The sequence below is a fragment of the Bemisia tabaci genome, chromosome 5, assembly GCF_918797505.1.
Source record: "Bemisia tabaci chromosome 5, PGI_BMITA_v3".
In the NCBI taxonomy this organism is placed as follows: Eukaryota; Metazoa; Arthropoda; class Insecta; order Hemiptera; family Aleyrodidae; genus Bemisia; species Bemisia tabaci.
This window is the reverse complement of record NC_092797.1, coordinates 549,529-566,229: the sequence shown is the minus strand read 5'-3', so window position 1 is coordinate 566,229 and position 16,701 is coordinate 549,529. Positions and strand designations below refer to the sequence as shown.

Sequence of the window (16,701 nt, the reverse complement as noted above, 5' to 3'; positions counted from 1 at the left end):
TTGATCATGACCATAACCATAACCTCTGCAAGTTTTGTTCGTTAATTAAGGCCTAATCTTTGCATTTTTAGATTTTGGTTCAATCAATCAAAGATTAAACTTTCAATTTTATATTGGTTTCTTAAAAGTTTGATTTTTTGGGAAGTTTTGGTTTTAGTTTTCCAAACTATTTTAAAACATTTTTTGGTTGTCTTATCTAAGTTGAGCACTTGAAAAAGTTAATTTTTCACTAATAAGAGCAACTGTGAGGATATACATCTCTTTTCTTTCCGACTAAATTTTGCAGTCATCTAAGAACAATGAGACCCTTTTTTTTACTACATGATTGAAAGATAAAGCAATTTCTAACTTAGAATTTAGCACTGTTCTAATAATTGGAATATTTCCTGCCGAGTCAGCAACATTTTCACAGCAAGGCTTTTTTCTCCATAATTGATTTTGGAATTTTTGTTGAACAGGAATTCTGTGCGGCTTGCAATCCGCAAAATTATGTATGCTCCAAGCAAGCAAGGAGAGCAGCCGTCTGTGGAAGTTAGCAAAGAATTCATGATGAGTCCTAACAAGCTACATCTAGAAGCATCTTTAGATAAAGAGGTACTTTAAAATAAATTAATCATGTCCATTCAAGAATCAATAATTGCTTTCCCACTGCCCCCACAGCAAAAATTGAGAGTTGATACTCAACTGAATCTGGTGATGGAAAGGACTACATGCAAAACGGGCCATTTGGGGCTCGGGTCGGATACCTTTGAGACTTGTCCTATTCATTCACCTAACAATGTCCCATCTTTTCCCAAAGTCTCAAGCCCCCCAAAAATTTTGGAGAGACGCGGCGGGGGGTCATAGTTAAAAACCGGCAAAATTTTCGCGAATTTATTACTCAAAAACCAAGAAGTTTTGGAAAATGCGGGTTAAACGAGCGTATTTAGCGTGACGAGAGCTTTCAGAAAATGTATAACATCATAGGGTTTTGTCAACTTCAGCTCGAGTTATCGCCTCCGAAGCGCCGGAACGCTCATAAAAGTCCCCTTATTTTTTCACGTTTGAGCCGATTAAAAAAAAAGCCAATTTTTTCATTTTCATGAAAAACTGATATGTTGTTCCTGACTCTCTGTAGCCCCTCCAGCTCTTTACCGCATGCCGGGGAAATGTTCTGGTCGCGAGTTATAAGAGCGGAAAGGAGCGAAGGTCGGGAAAATCGGCTATTTTAAACTGCGCGCGGCGACGGATCAGAAGGCATGTGGCAACAATGCGAGGTTGGCAGAGGAGTGTGATTTGCCGAACTGAGTGGGAGAGGACGTTTTCCCTCCGATCAACGCCGCGCGCGCAGTTTAAAATAACCGATTTTCCCGACCTTCGCTCCTTTCCGCTCTTATAACTCGCGACCAAAACATTTCCCCAGCATGCGGTAAAGAGCTAGAGGGGCTACAGAGAGTCAGGAACAACATATCAGTTTTTCATGAAAATGAAGAAATGGCTTTTTTTTTAATCGGCCCAAACGTGAAAAAATAAGGGGACTTTTTTGAGTGTTCCGGCGCTTCGGAGGTGATAACTCGAGCTGAAGTTGACAAAACCCTATGATGTTATACATTTTCTGAAAGCTCTTGTCACGCTGAATACGCTCGTTTAACCCGCATTTTCCAAAACTTCTTAGTTTTCAAGTAATAAATTCGCGAAAATTTTTTCCGGTTTTTTACTTTGACCCCCTGTCGCGTCTCCCCAAAATTTTGGAGGGCTTGAAACTTTGGGAAAAGATGGGGCATTGTAAGGTGAATGAATAGGGCAAGTCTCAAATGTATCCGACCCGAGCCCCAAATGGCCCGTTTTGCACGTAGTCCTTTGCAAGGCTCTCTCTGGAGGAAAAAATCACATTTTGAGTAGATGTCTTGTTTATGCATACAGACAGTGCAGCCTTGTGCTCTGCGATGCCCAATCGCCATTTCTCCCTATCCTTCCATAGATTATCAGGTGCTTGGCACCTCTTGATCTCCTCCTCCACTCCTTGTCGCCAACCTTCCACAATATGTCCTTGCCGTCGCCGTCCGGGAGGAACCCGTTCGAAAATCTGCTTGGGCAACAGATACTCTACCATCCTTCGCACAAGTCCATACCAGACCAACTGCTTGGACCTGATATCGCGCTTGATGTCATGCTCCATCCCATTATCTCGCGCACCTTTTCATTGCAAAAACGCTCCCCTCTTGAGAACCCAGCAGACCTCCGCCAAAAGTCCATCTGAGTTGCTCTAAGCATGTCTTCACTTCTTTTCTTCAGTTGCCAGACCTCACTCCAGTAAGCTACAATACTCTTTACAATGCCATCGTAAATTTTTCTTTGATCTTCCTTAGAGATACTCTGGTCCCAGAGAACTCCATTGAGCATCGCGATAGCTTTCCTGCCTTGCATATTCCGATCTTTAATAACCTGATCCAAATTTCCATCCTTAGTTAACCAAGGTGAGTCTTGTTTGATAAGCCGTGCGGTGAGGACCTTCCGTAGCTAGACACGCTCCGTTATCGTAGTTTTAATCTTGATAAGCTCGATGTTCTATAGTTGACAAGTTTGTGGTGTTTTAACCTAAAAATGTAAGCAGCTCTCCAGCACCGGGTGCCGCGCCATACGCGGCCAAAGTGAACTTGGCAACATGGACGCTTCAAGTGATGGTGATAAAGACGTTCAGGCTTCTATACCTGTCACGTCTACAGACTTAACAGCTAACCTAGAAGATGAAATCAATAAAACAATCAGCACTACTGTGAGTGTTGGACAAAATCCGATCGCTATCGAAAGGATTAATGCTCTTAAAAATGTTTTATGCAAAGTGCCTAAAGTGTTAAAACTATTAGCCTCTGAAAAAACGAGAGCTGAACAGACAGTTAATGACCTTAAAGCTGAGACTTCTATCCTCAGAAATGAGCTAGACCAAGTCAAAGCTTTCATTGAAATGAACACTAATAAACAGTGCAATAATCAAAATGCAAAATCAAACGTGTTGGTGAACCAAAAAAATAATATTTTGGATAGCCAACCTAACCTAAACAAAAACAGTTTTGACCTTCTTAACGCAAACGACGCAATATCGCCAGATTTCAACGGGCCGGCCAATTCTGAAAATGAAGTTCCAGCACCACCTAAGGTAAACCTCAACACAGATACCTCTTATCTGGTTAGACCTAGAAATAGGAAAAGACCAGCGATCAATCAAAATATCATAGAGACGGAGAGGAGAACTCCACGACAACCGGCAGTTACTCAATCTCCAACTAAACAGAAGCCCAAAAATCTTAAACAATCAAAGATTTTTTCTCATTTTTCTAATTCAATAGTCAATCAAGGTTCTCAAACATCCAGCCAAAACTTAAATGCCAATACAGTTCCACAGAAAACGGGCGCTAAAACAAATAGCCAGCAGAGTCAAGGTACATCTGGTACATGCATAAATACAGACAAAATAGTAAACAATACCAATAATCCAAATAATGCTGACCAATCTGAACAGAAGAAGAAAAACGTCAGCCCACCTCCATTTAGGATTTCGGAAGTGGACAATATCAAGTCCATAATTTCTCTAATTGACGCTATCCCCGAAAAAGGCGAGAACTTCAAGTTTAGTCTCAAATCTCTCAACAACAATGTCGTTAAAGTTTTTCCAGAGAACCAGGAAACCTGGGAAAAATGCGGCAAGACATTTCAAGAAGCCAATCTCCAGTTCGTCACCTACGAAAATAAGATAACCCGCCCCATAAAAGTAGTGGTGAGAGGACTTCACCAATCAACCCCCGTCGAAGAAATAATCGATGACCTAAAGGACAAAGGATTCAAAGCGATTGGAGCAAGCAATGTGAAAATCGTGGAATGGATCGAGATTCAGCAACCTCAACCTAATCAGCAGGCCCAGGTGGACCCTTCGCAACAAGTGTATCAAAAACAGTTCAAGAAAAAATTAATAGGCCTTCCTATTTTCCATATTTTGTTTGAAAATACCCAAGATGTGGAGGAAATTTTCAGTATTAAGAGTATCCTTCACACAAGAATAGTTGTAGAACCCCTTAAAAAAGGGGATGATGTAGTTCCACAGTGCCTCCGGTGCCAAGCGTATGGGCACACCCGTAAATACTGTTTTAGGGCCCCTCGTTGTGTTCGGTGTGCAGGGGATCATTTTTCAGACAAATGTGAGTTAGGCAAATTTACAAAAGACCCCTTATGCGTAAATTGTGGGGAAAAACACCCCGCAAACTATAGAGGGTGTGCAGTAGCCAAAGCAATACAAAAACAAAGAAGAAAACCCATCGAAAAAGATGGTAAAGATAAGAAAAACAATAGGGAAGAAATTAAAACTCAAGCTCCCCCCCCAAAGCCGAACACAGGGAGAGGGTACGCTCAAGCAGTGAATGGTGCCAATAATGGTCGTAACTCACATAATACAAACCCTGAATCGCTAGATCAAAACATGTATTTAGCACTAATCTTATCTAAGTTAGATCAGCAGAGTCAAGAAATTAGTTGGCTCAAAGAGAAAATTCAAAAATTAGAACATGGCAAACGGCGCTAACAGATTTAGGAATAAAATTGACCCCCTAATTGGCTCTGATTTAGAATGTAAACCAATATTGGGTGATGATATTGATAGGATTTCCGACATGGGACGTTCGAAAATGTTAAAAATTATTACATGGAATGTTGATGGAATATTAGAAAAAAGAATGGTAGTAACTGATTTTCTTAAAGAAACAGATGCTGATATTCTGTTAGTATCAGAAACCCACCTTAAATTTGATAGTTTTCTTAAAATACCAGGTTACGCCATTTATCATACTACCCACCCAGCGGGTACAGCTAGAGGTGGAGCTGCGGTAATTATTAAGTTAAAAATTCAGCATTATCTTGATATGCCATACAAAAACAGCAAATTCCAAGTTGCGTCAATCACAGTTAAGACCTATATGGGTGACATAAGAGTTGCATCTCTTTATAGTCCCCCTAATAACAGAATTAAAAAAGACGATTACATCTCGCTATTCGAAACTCTGGGTCCCAGATTCATAATAGGCGGCGATTTTAATGCAAAACATAAATTATGGGGATCTAGGAAGACCCTCACTAAAGGTAAAGAACTAGAAAAAGCCTCAATTGATCTAAAATTAAATTTTCACTCTCAAGGATATCCCACCTCATGGCCAAAAGACAGGAGAAAAAAGCCAGATGTAATCGACTTTTTCGTGTCAAAAGGCATTTCAATTAATTGTTGTGACACCTATGCAATCGGTGATTTATCATCAGATCACATTCCAGTATTACTCATGCTCTCGTCATCCGGACTGCTAAGAATTAAAAATAGTCCTCTATTCAACGAAAAAACGGACTGGAAGCAATTCAGAGATAAGCTTAATAGTATAATAACCGAAAATGCAATTTTAAGTAATGAGCAATGTGAGAACGAAATTCAATTACTCGCTTTACAAATTCAAAACATTGTCAAATCTTGTACCCCTCCGACCAAAACAATGCTTTACAGTTTAAAGATCCCAAAAGATGTTAGGGAACTAATTAGACAAAGGAGAAAAGCCCGAGCCACTTGGCATTCCACTAGATATCCAGGTGATAAAACAATTCTCAATAAAATAAATAAAAAACTAAATAGCTTACTTTGGAATTACAAACACGAGAGCACAAAAAAATTCCTCAAAGGCTTAAATAACAAACCTGGTACAGATTATTCCCTATGGAAAGCTATTAGATATCTAAAAAACACACCAGTTCACTGTCCCCCAATTAGGAAAAAGAATGGAGATTGGGCCAAAACAGAAATAGAAAAAGCAGAGGTATTTTCTGAACATCTAGCTAGTGTGTTCGCCCCGAATGAAGACATACCCGGGTTGAATCTTGAACAGTTAGAAAAACCGAGAGAAATAGCTAAAGAAAAAATAGCTCCAATTACACATGATGAGTTGTTCAAAGAAATTAAATATAAAGTTAAGCGTAGGAAAGCCCCGGGAAGGGATCAGATTGGTGGAGAGATATTAAAACATCTACCAGGTAATGCAATAACTAAACTCTGCTCTATTTTTAACTACATGCTAGAAAAAAGTTACTTTCCAAAAGTTTGGAAAGAAGCCGAAATAATTTTAATCCCGAAGACAGGCAAAGACCATAACGAACCAAGCTCACACAGGCCAATCTCCCTTCTTTCTGTAATAAGTAAATTATGGGAACGCTTGTACCTTAAGAGATTAAAACCAATATTATTAGAAAATAATGCGATCCCAAATCACCAATTTGGATTTCGTGAAAGGCATTCTACAACTCAGCAAGTACATAGAGTAATTGACCTAATAGAAAAGACACTAGAAGAGAAAGGAGTAACAGCTGCCATATTCCTTGACATTCAAATGGCTTTCGACAGAGTTTGGCATCAAGGGCTAATCTTCAAACTGAAAAGCATTCTACCGACTAATCATTGCGATTTAATAAACTCATATCTGTCAAATAGACAATTTAGAGTAAGATATGGAAGTGCATATTCGGAATTTAAAACCATATTGGCCGGAGTTCCCCAAGGGAGTGTATTGGGGCCAATTTTGTACCTTTTATTCACTAGAGATGTGCCTGAAAGTGGTAAACTTTTAGGAACATTCGCTGATGACATTGCAGCTTTGGAGACGGGTCGAGATCTTCCTGAGGCCACTGTCAAGTTACAAAATACTGTTGACGAGGTTGTGAACTGGACCAAGGACTGGAGAGTGGCTCTCTCCAATCCAAAGTCGGTTCACACCATTTTTACTAACAAAAAAATTAATTATATCCCTATATTAATTGAAAATAAACCTGTACCATACTCGGATACAGCAAAATATCTTGGAGTCACGATTGACAGAAAATTGATTTGGAAACAACATATCAAAAATAAAAGAGAACAACTTAATGCAAAATACAGACAAATGTACTGGCTCTTGGGAAGAAACTCGGCACTCTCCATTGCCAATAAAGTTCTCTTATACAAACAAGTCCTCAGACCTGTCTGGACATATGCTTGTGAACTATGGGGCTGCACCAAACCGAGCAATAGATACCTGATTGAGTCCTTCCAGGCGAAGGTGCTGCGGTCAATGGTAGATGCCCCATGGTTCACAACTAACCAATCAATTAGAGAGGAGCTTGAAATAGAGTCCGTCTCTGATTACATCAAAAACGCTTCCTACAAGTACTACAATAAACTTGAAATTCATTCTAATCCCCTAGCCAGGGAACTCACCACAGACGTCCCGGTAAGGAGGCTAAAGAGGACCAAACCTCGTGACCTAGCCTTTGGCGTTTAACTTAAAATAGTCACTTTTGCTTATCTTAATACAACAAAGTAGATTTCCCATAATCTAGTTATCAGAGAAGCCACTGGGGACATGGATAACGCATGAAAGCAGTTGTAACTCATCTCTCTTAAGTTTTCTTATTTATCATGCTCATTTATTTTTATTATTTTTTGATTTATTTATTTTCTAAATCTATATAGCAAGTAAGAAGTATGAATGTAGTCTGGGTTTCATGCGAGTATGGGTTATGAAAGTTAAAGTTAAAAACAAAAATTAGATGCTAGTCAATTTATAAGTTATTTTATTTGTAAAGTAAAGTTAATTTACACCTAGTTAGGTGGTTGTAACATATTTTGGATGAATAAAAAAAAAAAAAAAAAAAAAAGTTAACCAAACTTCTAGATATATATACTCTTCACCGTCCTGATTTCTCCGGCCATGCTTCCATGCTTGCAGTTCCATGTTTTGCTGATCACCACCAAAAACCAATTTCTCCGTCTTAACAACACTGACTTCCATCCTTATTTACAGCATACTTCCACTAACTTGCGCGTCATGTAACTACCATCTTCCTCGCCCTGAGCTATCACCACCTGATCATCATCAAAACACAAGAGAATAAAGGGTGCCATCTTCCTGTAGCGAGACGCCCATTTCTGAACAGCATTTCTTCCATTCCTTTAAAACTTGTTCAAGGTACACCTCAAATAAGGTTGGCGAAAAACAACACCCTTGTTTAAGTCCCCTAGTTATGAAAAACCCCAAAGATAACTCCCCGTGGGATTTAACCTTAGAAAAAGCCCCATCATAAATTTCTTTAATCGCACTGAATAGTCCTCTACCAAAACCCCTTATGTTCAAGGCTTCCCAAAGTTTCACCAATGGCACCCTATCGTAAACCTTCTGGAGATCCACAAACACTAGATGTAATTCTTGGCCTAATCCCTCCTTTTTCTAGATCACCTTGATGATGGTGAATAAGTGATCAATCGTTGATCTACCAGCTCTGAAACTTGCTTGCTCTTTCGCTTCATGTCATTGCCACTCATCCTCGATTTTAGCTTTCAGAATTTTTCCGTATACCTTGCTTAGGGCACCTGCGACTGACAGTTCTCTATAGCTATCACTCTCATCCTTTCTACCCTTTTTTGTCTTGTTGATTTCTCTGTAAAAATTCATTACAAAGAATGTGCGTATACTATTACACATGACACTTCGTCTACAGATGGTTGAATTCAATGGTGGATTAAATGTAACTTTTTTCTATCGAAGATATGATCATCAATTTATTATTTCTGTGTAAAGGATGTAAATTTTTAGTTGAGATTTTGATTATCCTCTATTACATGCACTAAAATTTGAAGGAACAAAACTTTTCTTGGAAAAACTGAAGTACAAGTTTATCGGAAAAGCAAACCACTGAAGAATAAATAAAAAATGCCCCTTTTTAGCTACATCTTTGGTAAAAATGGAGCCACCATGTTTGAGCATATAAGTATCTGCACAGGAAAAAATTAAATCTGGTGATTTCTACATCAAAATTACCACATAGTTCTCTCGCAATTGTACTCAGACTAATGTTAATCTCTTTTTTCCTATTATAATGATTAATTGCTTATGATGTATTTTCAACTTATTTGCCAACAGCTGTATCATCATGGAGAAACAATATCTGTCAATGTACATATAGCAAATAATTCTAATAGAACTGTGAAAAAAATCAAAGTATCAGGTAACGTTCATATTATCACTCTCATTAGTAGATCATTTGTGAGGGCCTAATGGGCCTGTTGCAAACTTTTGCTAGAGCAAATATAAGAGTTGTTTCCTACAGATGATGCCTCAAAAATCACGATGGGCGCATCGGCAAAGTCTGAAATGCACTCATAACTTCACAATCTGCGTAAGAAATTTGCGTTTTTTTGAGCTTCCCGCTTCAAAAACGATACTACGGCACAGGTGAACATTTTGTTAGAGGAGTCGTTCCATCGTCGGCAATGTTCATCATGGCCGACGCTTCCGCAGTTCCGCGCGTAATTCGAGGTGAGTTCAGGGTCAATCAAGGCGGGCGAGGAAAATATGAACGTAAACACGCCGATTGTTATCTGGTCTAATGCTGTTCAGGTGTTATCTCGTCGCATCATACGTGTTTTGGCGAATTGGCGTCGGCCATGATGAATATTGCTGACGATGGAACGCCTCCTCTAACAAAATGTTCACCTGTGCCGTAGTATCGTTTTTGAAGCGGGAAGCTCTAAAAACCGCAAATTTCTTACGCAGATTGTGAAGTTATGAGTGCATTTCAGACTTTGCCAATGCGCTCATCGTGATTTTTGAGGCATTATCTATAAGAAACAAATCTTAGTTTTGATATAGCAAAAGTTTGCAACAGGCCCATTCCAAGGTTGAAATATGATTTCTTTTCAAATAATAGACCATTTTCAACTTCTTAATTCTAAGGGAAAACTTCTGAAACCCCAGTAAAATTGGAATGTAGTTGTTCATGTTCAGTAAGTTTTTTGATTATGAAGAATAATGATTTTCCCAAAATATATCATTCAAAAGTTTATGCCACTATGTGAGTTACATTAAACAGGGCCATTGCAAGATCATAAAATTGCGTCGGCATTAGGTGTAGATTGTGCAGATTTTAGTAAGAAATACGTTTTCGAGCACAAACAAACGATTTAGTTTTAAATAAATGACACCAATATTCACTTCAATTTGGGATAATATTTTAAGTATGGTCAAAGTACATAATCTCTTGTTACAATTCAGACCTGAAAGTAAATAAACCTACCTGAGGTGAAGTGATACAAGGTGGCCAACTCTTCTTGTGATGTCGCAACTTCCATTGACAAGATATATTTGCGTTCGAAGTGAGAGAAGAAGGTTGCATTCTGTGGTTTTTGAAAAGTTCAGCTCAGTGTTGTTGCTTGTTAAAAGACGGTTGTGAGAATGTGTTAAATATTTCATAGTTTGATCATGTTTCAATACACTGAGAACAATAAAAAGTAAAGGAGCCAGAAGAAGTCTGAAGTAATTAGTCTTTTAACTTATTTTAAAATCATGAATTTCTCATGAGGATAATTTAAACTAAACGTACAGTAATTTTAAAGTTTTTCCTTTTTTTTGAAGCTATTTTGACCTGAAGAAACATATGTTAAAATTGGAGCAGAGACAAGGATGATACATGTATCGTTTTTGAATTTTTGAAAAACTACGAAATGAATCCTAACTCAGTATGCAACTACATCCCAGCGTCATGAATGCCTGCATGTACTCTCAATTCACAAATTGTCAGTGTTTACATTGTAGAAAAGGTGTATTGCGGGTGTATGTTTTACTCCTTAGAATGATATTTTTTCCACCTATTTTCCAGTTCGACAGTTTGCAGACATTTGTTTATTTTCCACTGCACAATACAAATGCACCGTTGCAGAAGCTGAAAGCGAGTAAGTTCTCTCCACAAGTTTCTCTATTTTCATTATTTTTTCTTATTTTTCAAAGAGGTCATAGTCTTTTTAGCTCGACGCACAAACAATTTTTTCCAGGTAGATTTCGAAGGAATGTTACTTATTTCTTTCTGTTGCCAACTCGAAATAATCCTAATAATCCTCGAAAAAATAATGCTATTGGAGTGCGTTTTGACATTATAAGATGTGGTTCCTGAAAAGTATATATGTATATCATTTACAAAAGTTTGTAGCTGGCCGACGATTCTATGACACTCAGACATGCCAGTATAAAGCAAAGGTACATAATACCATTTTCAGACAATCTGGGGTCAACTGTGTCTTGAAATCTTGATTGGAGGTCCGGAGATCTATGTGAATCGTAATCTTTGAAAGAAACTAGTTGTTTTGGAAAGGTGAATTAGAGTAATTTTTGCTGCAAGAAGAGTTGCTGAATATTTACCAGATTTTCTGCTCTTGCAATTCGGAAAAATTGAACCTTGTGCCAAACTGAATCTAATTGGGAGTAAATCAGTCCGGAGGCGAGCGCAAGAAATTTCAGTTTATTTTAGCATCTATAACAGACGTGTCTCAAGACTTTTCAGCTGGAAAGCAAAGGTCTTATTGTGGTGTAAGATGCAATTTTGCCTACGTCAAGTTTTCTGTGAGATTGTGCGTATGTACAGAGCCGGAACTTGTGTTGGACCTGGATTTACTCTGAGCAAGGTCTTCATGCTCCGGCCGACGGCGGAAAAAGACAAGCGAGGCCTAGCGCTCGATGGTCAGTTGAAACACGAAGATACCAACCTAGCATCATCCACCATGTGAGAAGCATTGCTAAGTCAAATATCTAGCCTCAAGGCACTGTCTCCTACCGTTTCCGCCCAGCTTTTGTCTTCTTCACTTCTTTCATTCTGCTTCTTCTTTTTCTTTCTGCATCTCACTTTTTCTAGGAGTAACCTGGTGTAGAAAGTGGCATATTTTAGTGGACTCATCAGCAATGAGTCAGTTGCGCTGGTCTTAGAATCATATTGTGATGCTTGATTCTTGTCGATCAGCTAAAAATACTAAGATTTGTCCAAACATTAACTTTCTACGTTCAATATTAACCAAGATATTGCGTTCTGAAAAATTCGGTTTATGACGTCATCCCCCGTGGTCGTAACACCCTTAGTTTCTTCCACCTTGCTTTCATTAGTCAGGGAAATATTCGTACTGGTTACTCAACTTGTAACTTGGATGAAAGCAAGGTGGAAGATGTTGAGGTTTAATGAAATTAAGAATATAACGCAAGATTTTGCAAACCTGTATCAGTTCATGTATTATATTACTTATGACGTATGGTCAACTGAGCCTGAGACTCAGCGATAAGATGAAGCTCCCTGTCTAGTTCAAAATTTCTCCTGTACTCAGTCCTCTTCAGCACTTGTACGCACGATGTCATAAACTAAGCCTTATTATCATCGATATATACTCTGTACTATCTAACGAGGTGTTATTTTTTAATAATCCATAATACCTTAACAGGTTATGGGCCCAGAGTGAACGTGACCATCATGTGAAAAACAATCGTGCCGAAAAATCACGAGAACGACGAAAATTTTAGTCAAAAATTACGGGCGACATAGTGCCAACGGGCGACAAAGTGCCAACGGGCAACAAAGAGCCAATTTCGGGCAACATAGTGCCAACTAATTCGACGAAAAATTTAACGTTCGTTTTTGTGATAAAAATTTCGGGCAACAAAGTTTTCGGCCAACGAAATTTTTTCGGTCAACACAGTGACAACTAAATTGAACTTTTCGGTCAACACAGTGACAACTAAATTGAACTTTTCGGTCAACACAGTGACAACTAAATTGAACTTTTCGGTCAACACAGTGACAACTAAATCGAAGTTTACGTGAAACTAAATTTCCTGAAGAAATACTGTATTTTCTGGGCAAAATCGGTGCCAATCAATTTATCGGTGCGCATCAATACGCAAAACAAAAATGTCTGAATCGCACGAGTATCAGTTATTAGACATGCGGGCCGTGGATAAACTCAAAGGAAAATCAAACTATGAACTTTGGAAGTTTCAAGTGCAAATCCTTCTGGAAGAAAAGGGCGCGCTGAAAATCGCAACTGGAGAGGACCCTAAACCTGCAGCAACTGACAGACCAGATGACACAAAGTCACAGGAAGCCTGGACAAAGAAGGACGTCATCGGTAAAAGGATCATCTTTACAACACTCGAGAAGACCATCATGCCATCCATCATGTCGTGCAACTCCTCAGCTGAAATGTGGGTTCGTTTGAAAAATTTGTATGGTAGGAACCAAGAGGAACAAAAGCAAGAGTTAATCAGAGAATTTTTCAGCATTAAATTTGAAAGAGGCACGCCTATGACTCAACATGTGAGTAAAATTCAAAATATCTTTGCTCAACTTAAAGCTGTTGATCAAACAGTTAGTGATGAGATGCTCATGTCAAAAATTTTAACTACACTCCCGGAAAGTATGGAAAGCTTTGTAACATCATGGGATGTATTGTCCATTAATGAGAAAACGGTCGAGAGATTAGTCTCCAAACTTCTTTTGGCGGAGGAAAGATTAAAAACATCGAGTGAGTCTGGCGTGGCTTTTTCAACTAGTTCATCCTTAAGCTGTTATCGGTGCCATCAAGTCGGGCATTTAAAACGCAATTGTACAACAGTGTTAAAATGTGAAAATTGTGGTAAAGGTCACCTGACCCAATACTGCAGAAACAAGAAAGGTGAAAATAGTACTAGTACTTGTAGTATTTGTAATAAGGGAAACCATTCAACTGAAAAATGTTGGCATAATAAGGCCAATCAAAAAGGTAATGCAAAGAAAAATAAGCAAAACTCCAAGGGCGAAAAAGGGGTAGCATTTTCTCTTAATAAAATAAAGACCGATGGTGTGGAGTCTGATGAGTGGATTGTTGATAGCGGGGCCACGAGCCATCTCACGAATAATCTAACTGACTTGAGTGACGTAAAGAATGCTAACATCGAAATCGGTGTTGCGAAGAAGGGTAATAGTCTAAACATAACAAAAATTGGCCAAGTGTGCGCCGATGAGTGTTCGCTAACAAAAGTTCTATTCTCAGACGAAGCAGCAGGGAATCTTTTGTCAGTGAAGGCAATAACTGAAAAAGGTGGAACAGTTCTTTTTACAGAAAATGAAGTGTTAATCTCCAAAGATAACGTTGAAGTTCTTAAAGGAGAAAAAGGAGATAACGGGTTATATACAATAAAATTGCATCCTAAAATCATCGATAAAGCTCTTTCAGCAAATGTTGTAAATGATGCATGGATGTGGCATAAGCGATTGGGGCATATAGGTGCTCAAAATATGTGTAAACTTTTAAAATTGAGCGAAGGAATGAATTTACAGAAACAGCAGGTAATTGAAACTATTAAAAATTGTGAAGTCTGTATTCTCGCGAAGCAGACCAGATTACCATTTGAAAATGATAGGCATAAGGCTAGCCGACCTCTTGAAATAATTCACAGTGATGTGTGCTATGTAAGCCCACCAACCTGGGACAATAAACAGTACTTTGTAACTTTTGAGGATGATTTTTCAGGTTTTGTCCAAATTTACTTGCTTGGTGCAAAAAGTGAAGTGAGCGAGTGTGCCAAGGAATATGTGGCTGAAGTTGAGGCAAAGTTCAACTTGAAAATATCTAAACTTAGAAGTGACAATGGCGGAGAGTACGAAAGTACCGAATTTAAAAAGTGGTGTAAAAATAGAGGTATTATACTTGACAGAAGTACTCCATACACGCCTCAGTTAAACGGTACCGCTGAACGCCTGAATAGAACAATTTTGGACAAGGCCAGAGCAATGATTCTAGAATCAAAACTTGATAAAGAAATGTGGGGCGAGGCAGTTTTGGCTGCAACTTATGTTCTTAATAGAAGCCCTAAAGCAAACAAAGAAACTACTCCTTTTGAGTTGTGGTTTAACAGAAAACCAAATTTGAAAAATTTAAGAATTTTTGGCTCAACTGCATATGCAAAAATTTTAACCAGATCAGGTAAATTTGAAGAGAGAAGTGAAAAGCTAATTTTTGTTGGCTATTGTCAAAATGGGTACAGACTCTGGGACAAAGAAAAACGTGAAATTGTGTTGAGAAGAGATGTGAAGTTCATTGAAACTAATTCCCACGCCGCGGAGGATGATTATTCATCCATTATTAGTGAGCAAGACGAAAAGGACGACGCAATCTCGAACGAAAATTCTGAGCGTGAGTCAGAGCATACGGGAAGAGGCAAATCGCCAAGTGTTCAGGAATCGGATTTCGATGGGAACCAAAGCGAGAGCGAGTTGGATGATAAAGACAGCGAGTCGAGTGAGTGGCTACCGGAGTCGGATGATGATGACGAAGACCCGAGCGCTCCAGAAAATCCATCAGGGGACCGTCGCTATCCTGACCGCCCGCGACAACCGCCCGTCCGATATCCAGAGCAAGCAAGTTTGGCTGATCGCGTCATTCCTGGGTGCTCGGGTTCACCTGACCCTCAAACCTACAATGAGGCATTAGCTTCTCCAGAACAGCATAAGTGGCAAGCTGCCATTAATGCTGAAACAGCAGCGTTGAAAGATAATAAAACTTGGGTTTTAGTCAACAAGAATGAAGCTAAAACTTCAAAAATTCTCTCAAGTAAATGGGTGTTTAGAACCAAAGAGGATGGTACTAAAAAGGCCAGACTCGTAGTACGGGGATTTGAGCAAGGAGACATTGATTACGGGGAAATATTCAGCCCTGTTGCCAGCATTAGTTCTATTAGAACACTTTTGGTGTTAGCCGTTGAGCGTGATATGAACATCGCCAAATTTGATATTAAATCAGCTTTTATTAACGCGGAGCTTCAAGAAAGTGTTTTTATGTACATTCCGCAAGGCTTTGAAAAATTTGAAGGTAAAATATGTAAACTGAATAAAGCACTTTATGGACTTAAACAATCACCTCAGGCATGGAACACAACTTTGACTCAGCATTTGGTAAAACAAGGGTTTAAACAGTTGAAAACTGATAGTTGTATTTTTAAGAACAAAACAAATACTGTGTTTATATCTATTCATGTTGATGACGGATTAGTTGTCTTTAAATGTAAAACTGAGCTTGACAAGTTGATAAATTTGTTAGGTAAAGACTTTGATATCAAAACAGAGGTGAATCCAACTGACTATCTTGGTATTGAGATTAAGAGAGGGGTGAGTTACATCAAAATATCTCAAAGTAAATACACTGATAACGTGTTGAAAACTTTTAACATGTATGATGCAAAAAGTGTCGAAACTCCAATGATTCCTGAAAATGTGTCTGGTAATATTTTTGAAACTGGAGAAAATCAAATTGAGGTGATCAATTTTCCGTATAGGAAAGCTGTAGGGTCACTTTTGTACCTAAGTAATAAAACTCGACCTGATATAGCATTTGCGACAAACGTCGTGAGTAGGCATCTTGACAATCCGGATAAAAGTGATGTAATTAAGGTTAAAAGGATTTTACGGTACCTTAAAGGTACAATGTCTGATGGAATAATTTTTGAAAAGAGTGGTACTTTAAACTTAAACGCGTATTCTGATGCCGATTATGGCGGGGACTTAGACACAAGAAGGAGCACCACAGGGTACGTCATTTTTATTGGAAATTCCCCTGTGTGCTGGTCATCTCGTAGGCAACATTTAGTTGCCACTTCCAGTGCAGAATCTGAACTAATGGCTGCATTTGATTGCGTGAAAACACTTGCTTATATGAGAAATCTCATGCTAGAATTAATTGATGAATATAAAGAAAATATTCTGTATGTAAATCATAACCGACTATTCATCGATAATCAAAGTACTATTAAACTGATCAAAAATGGGGTAAATGGTAAGAGATCAAAACACATGGACATAAGATTTCATTTCATTAAAGAG

General features: G+C 38.5%; 1 protein-coding gene across 3 annotated transcripts in view; it reads left to right on the top strand.

Moving 5' to 3' along the window:
- Positions 1-16,701, top strand: part of krz (beta-arrestin protein kurtz) — a 54,044-nt gene that overhangs the window by 8,045 nt on the left and 29,298 nt on the right. For 2 of the 3 annotated variants that reach the window (XM_072301038.1, XM_019053730.2), the window contains exons 7-10: positions 459-594; positions 8,955-9,039; positions 10,690-10,762; positions 11,449-11,586. In XM_072301038.1, the coding sequence (XP_072157139.1) occupies positions 459-594; positions 8,955-9,039; positions 10,690-10,762; positions 11,449-11,586 (432 nt within the window). The remainder of the gene's footprint in view (positions 1-458; positions 595-8,954; positions 9,040-10,689; positions 10,763-11,448; positions 11,587-16,701) is intronic. The other variant, XM_019053729.2, reaches the window with a different exon arrangement.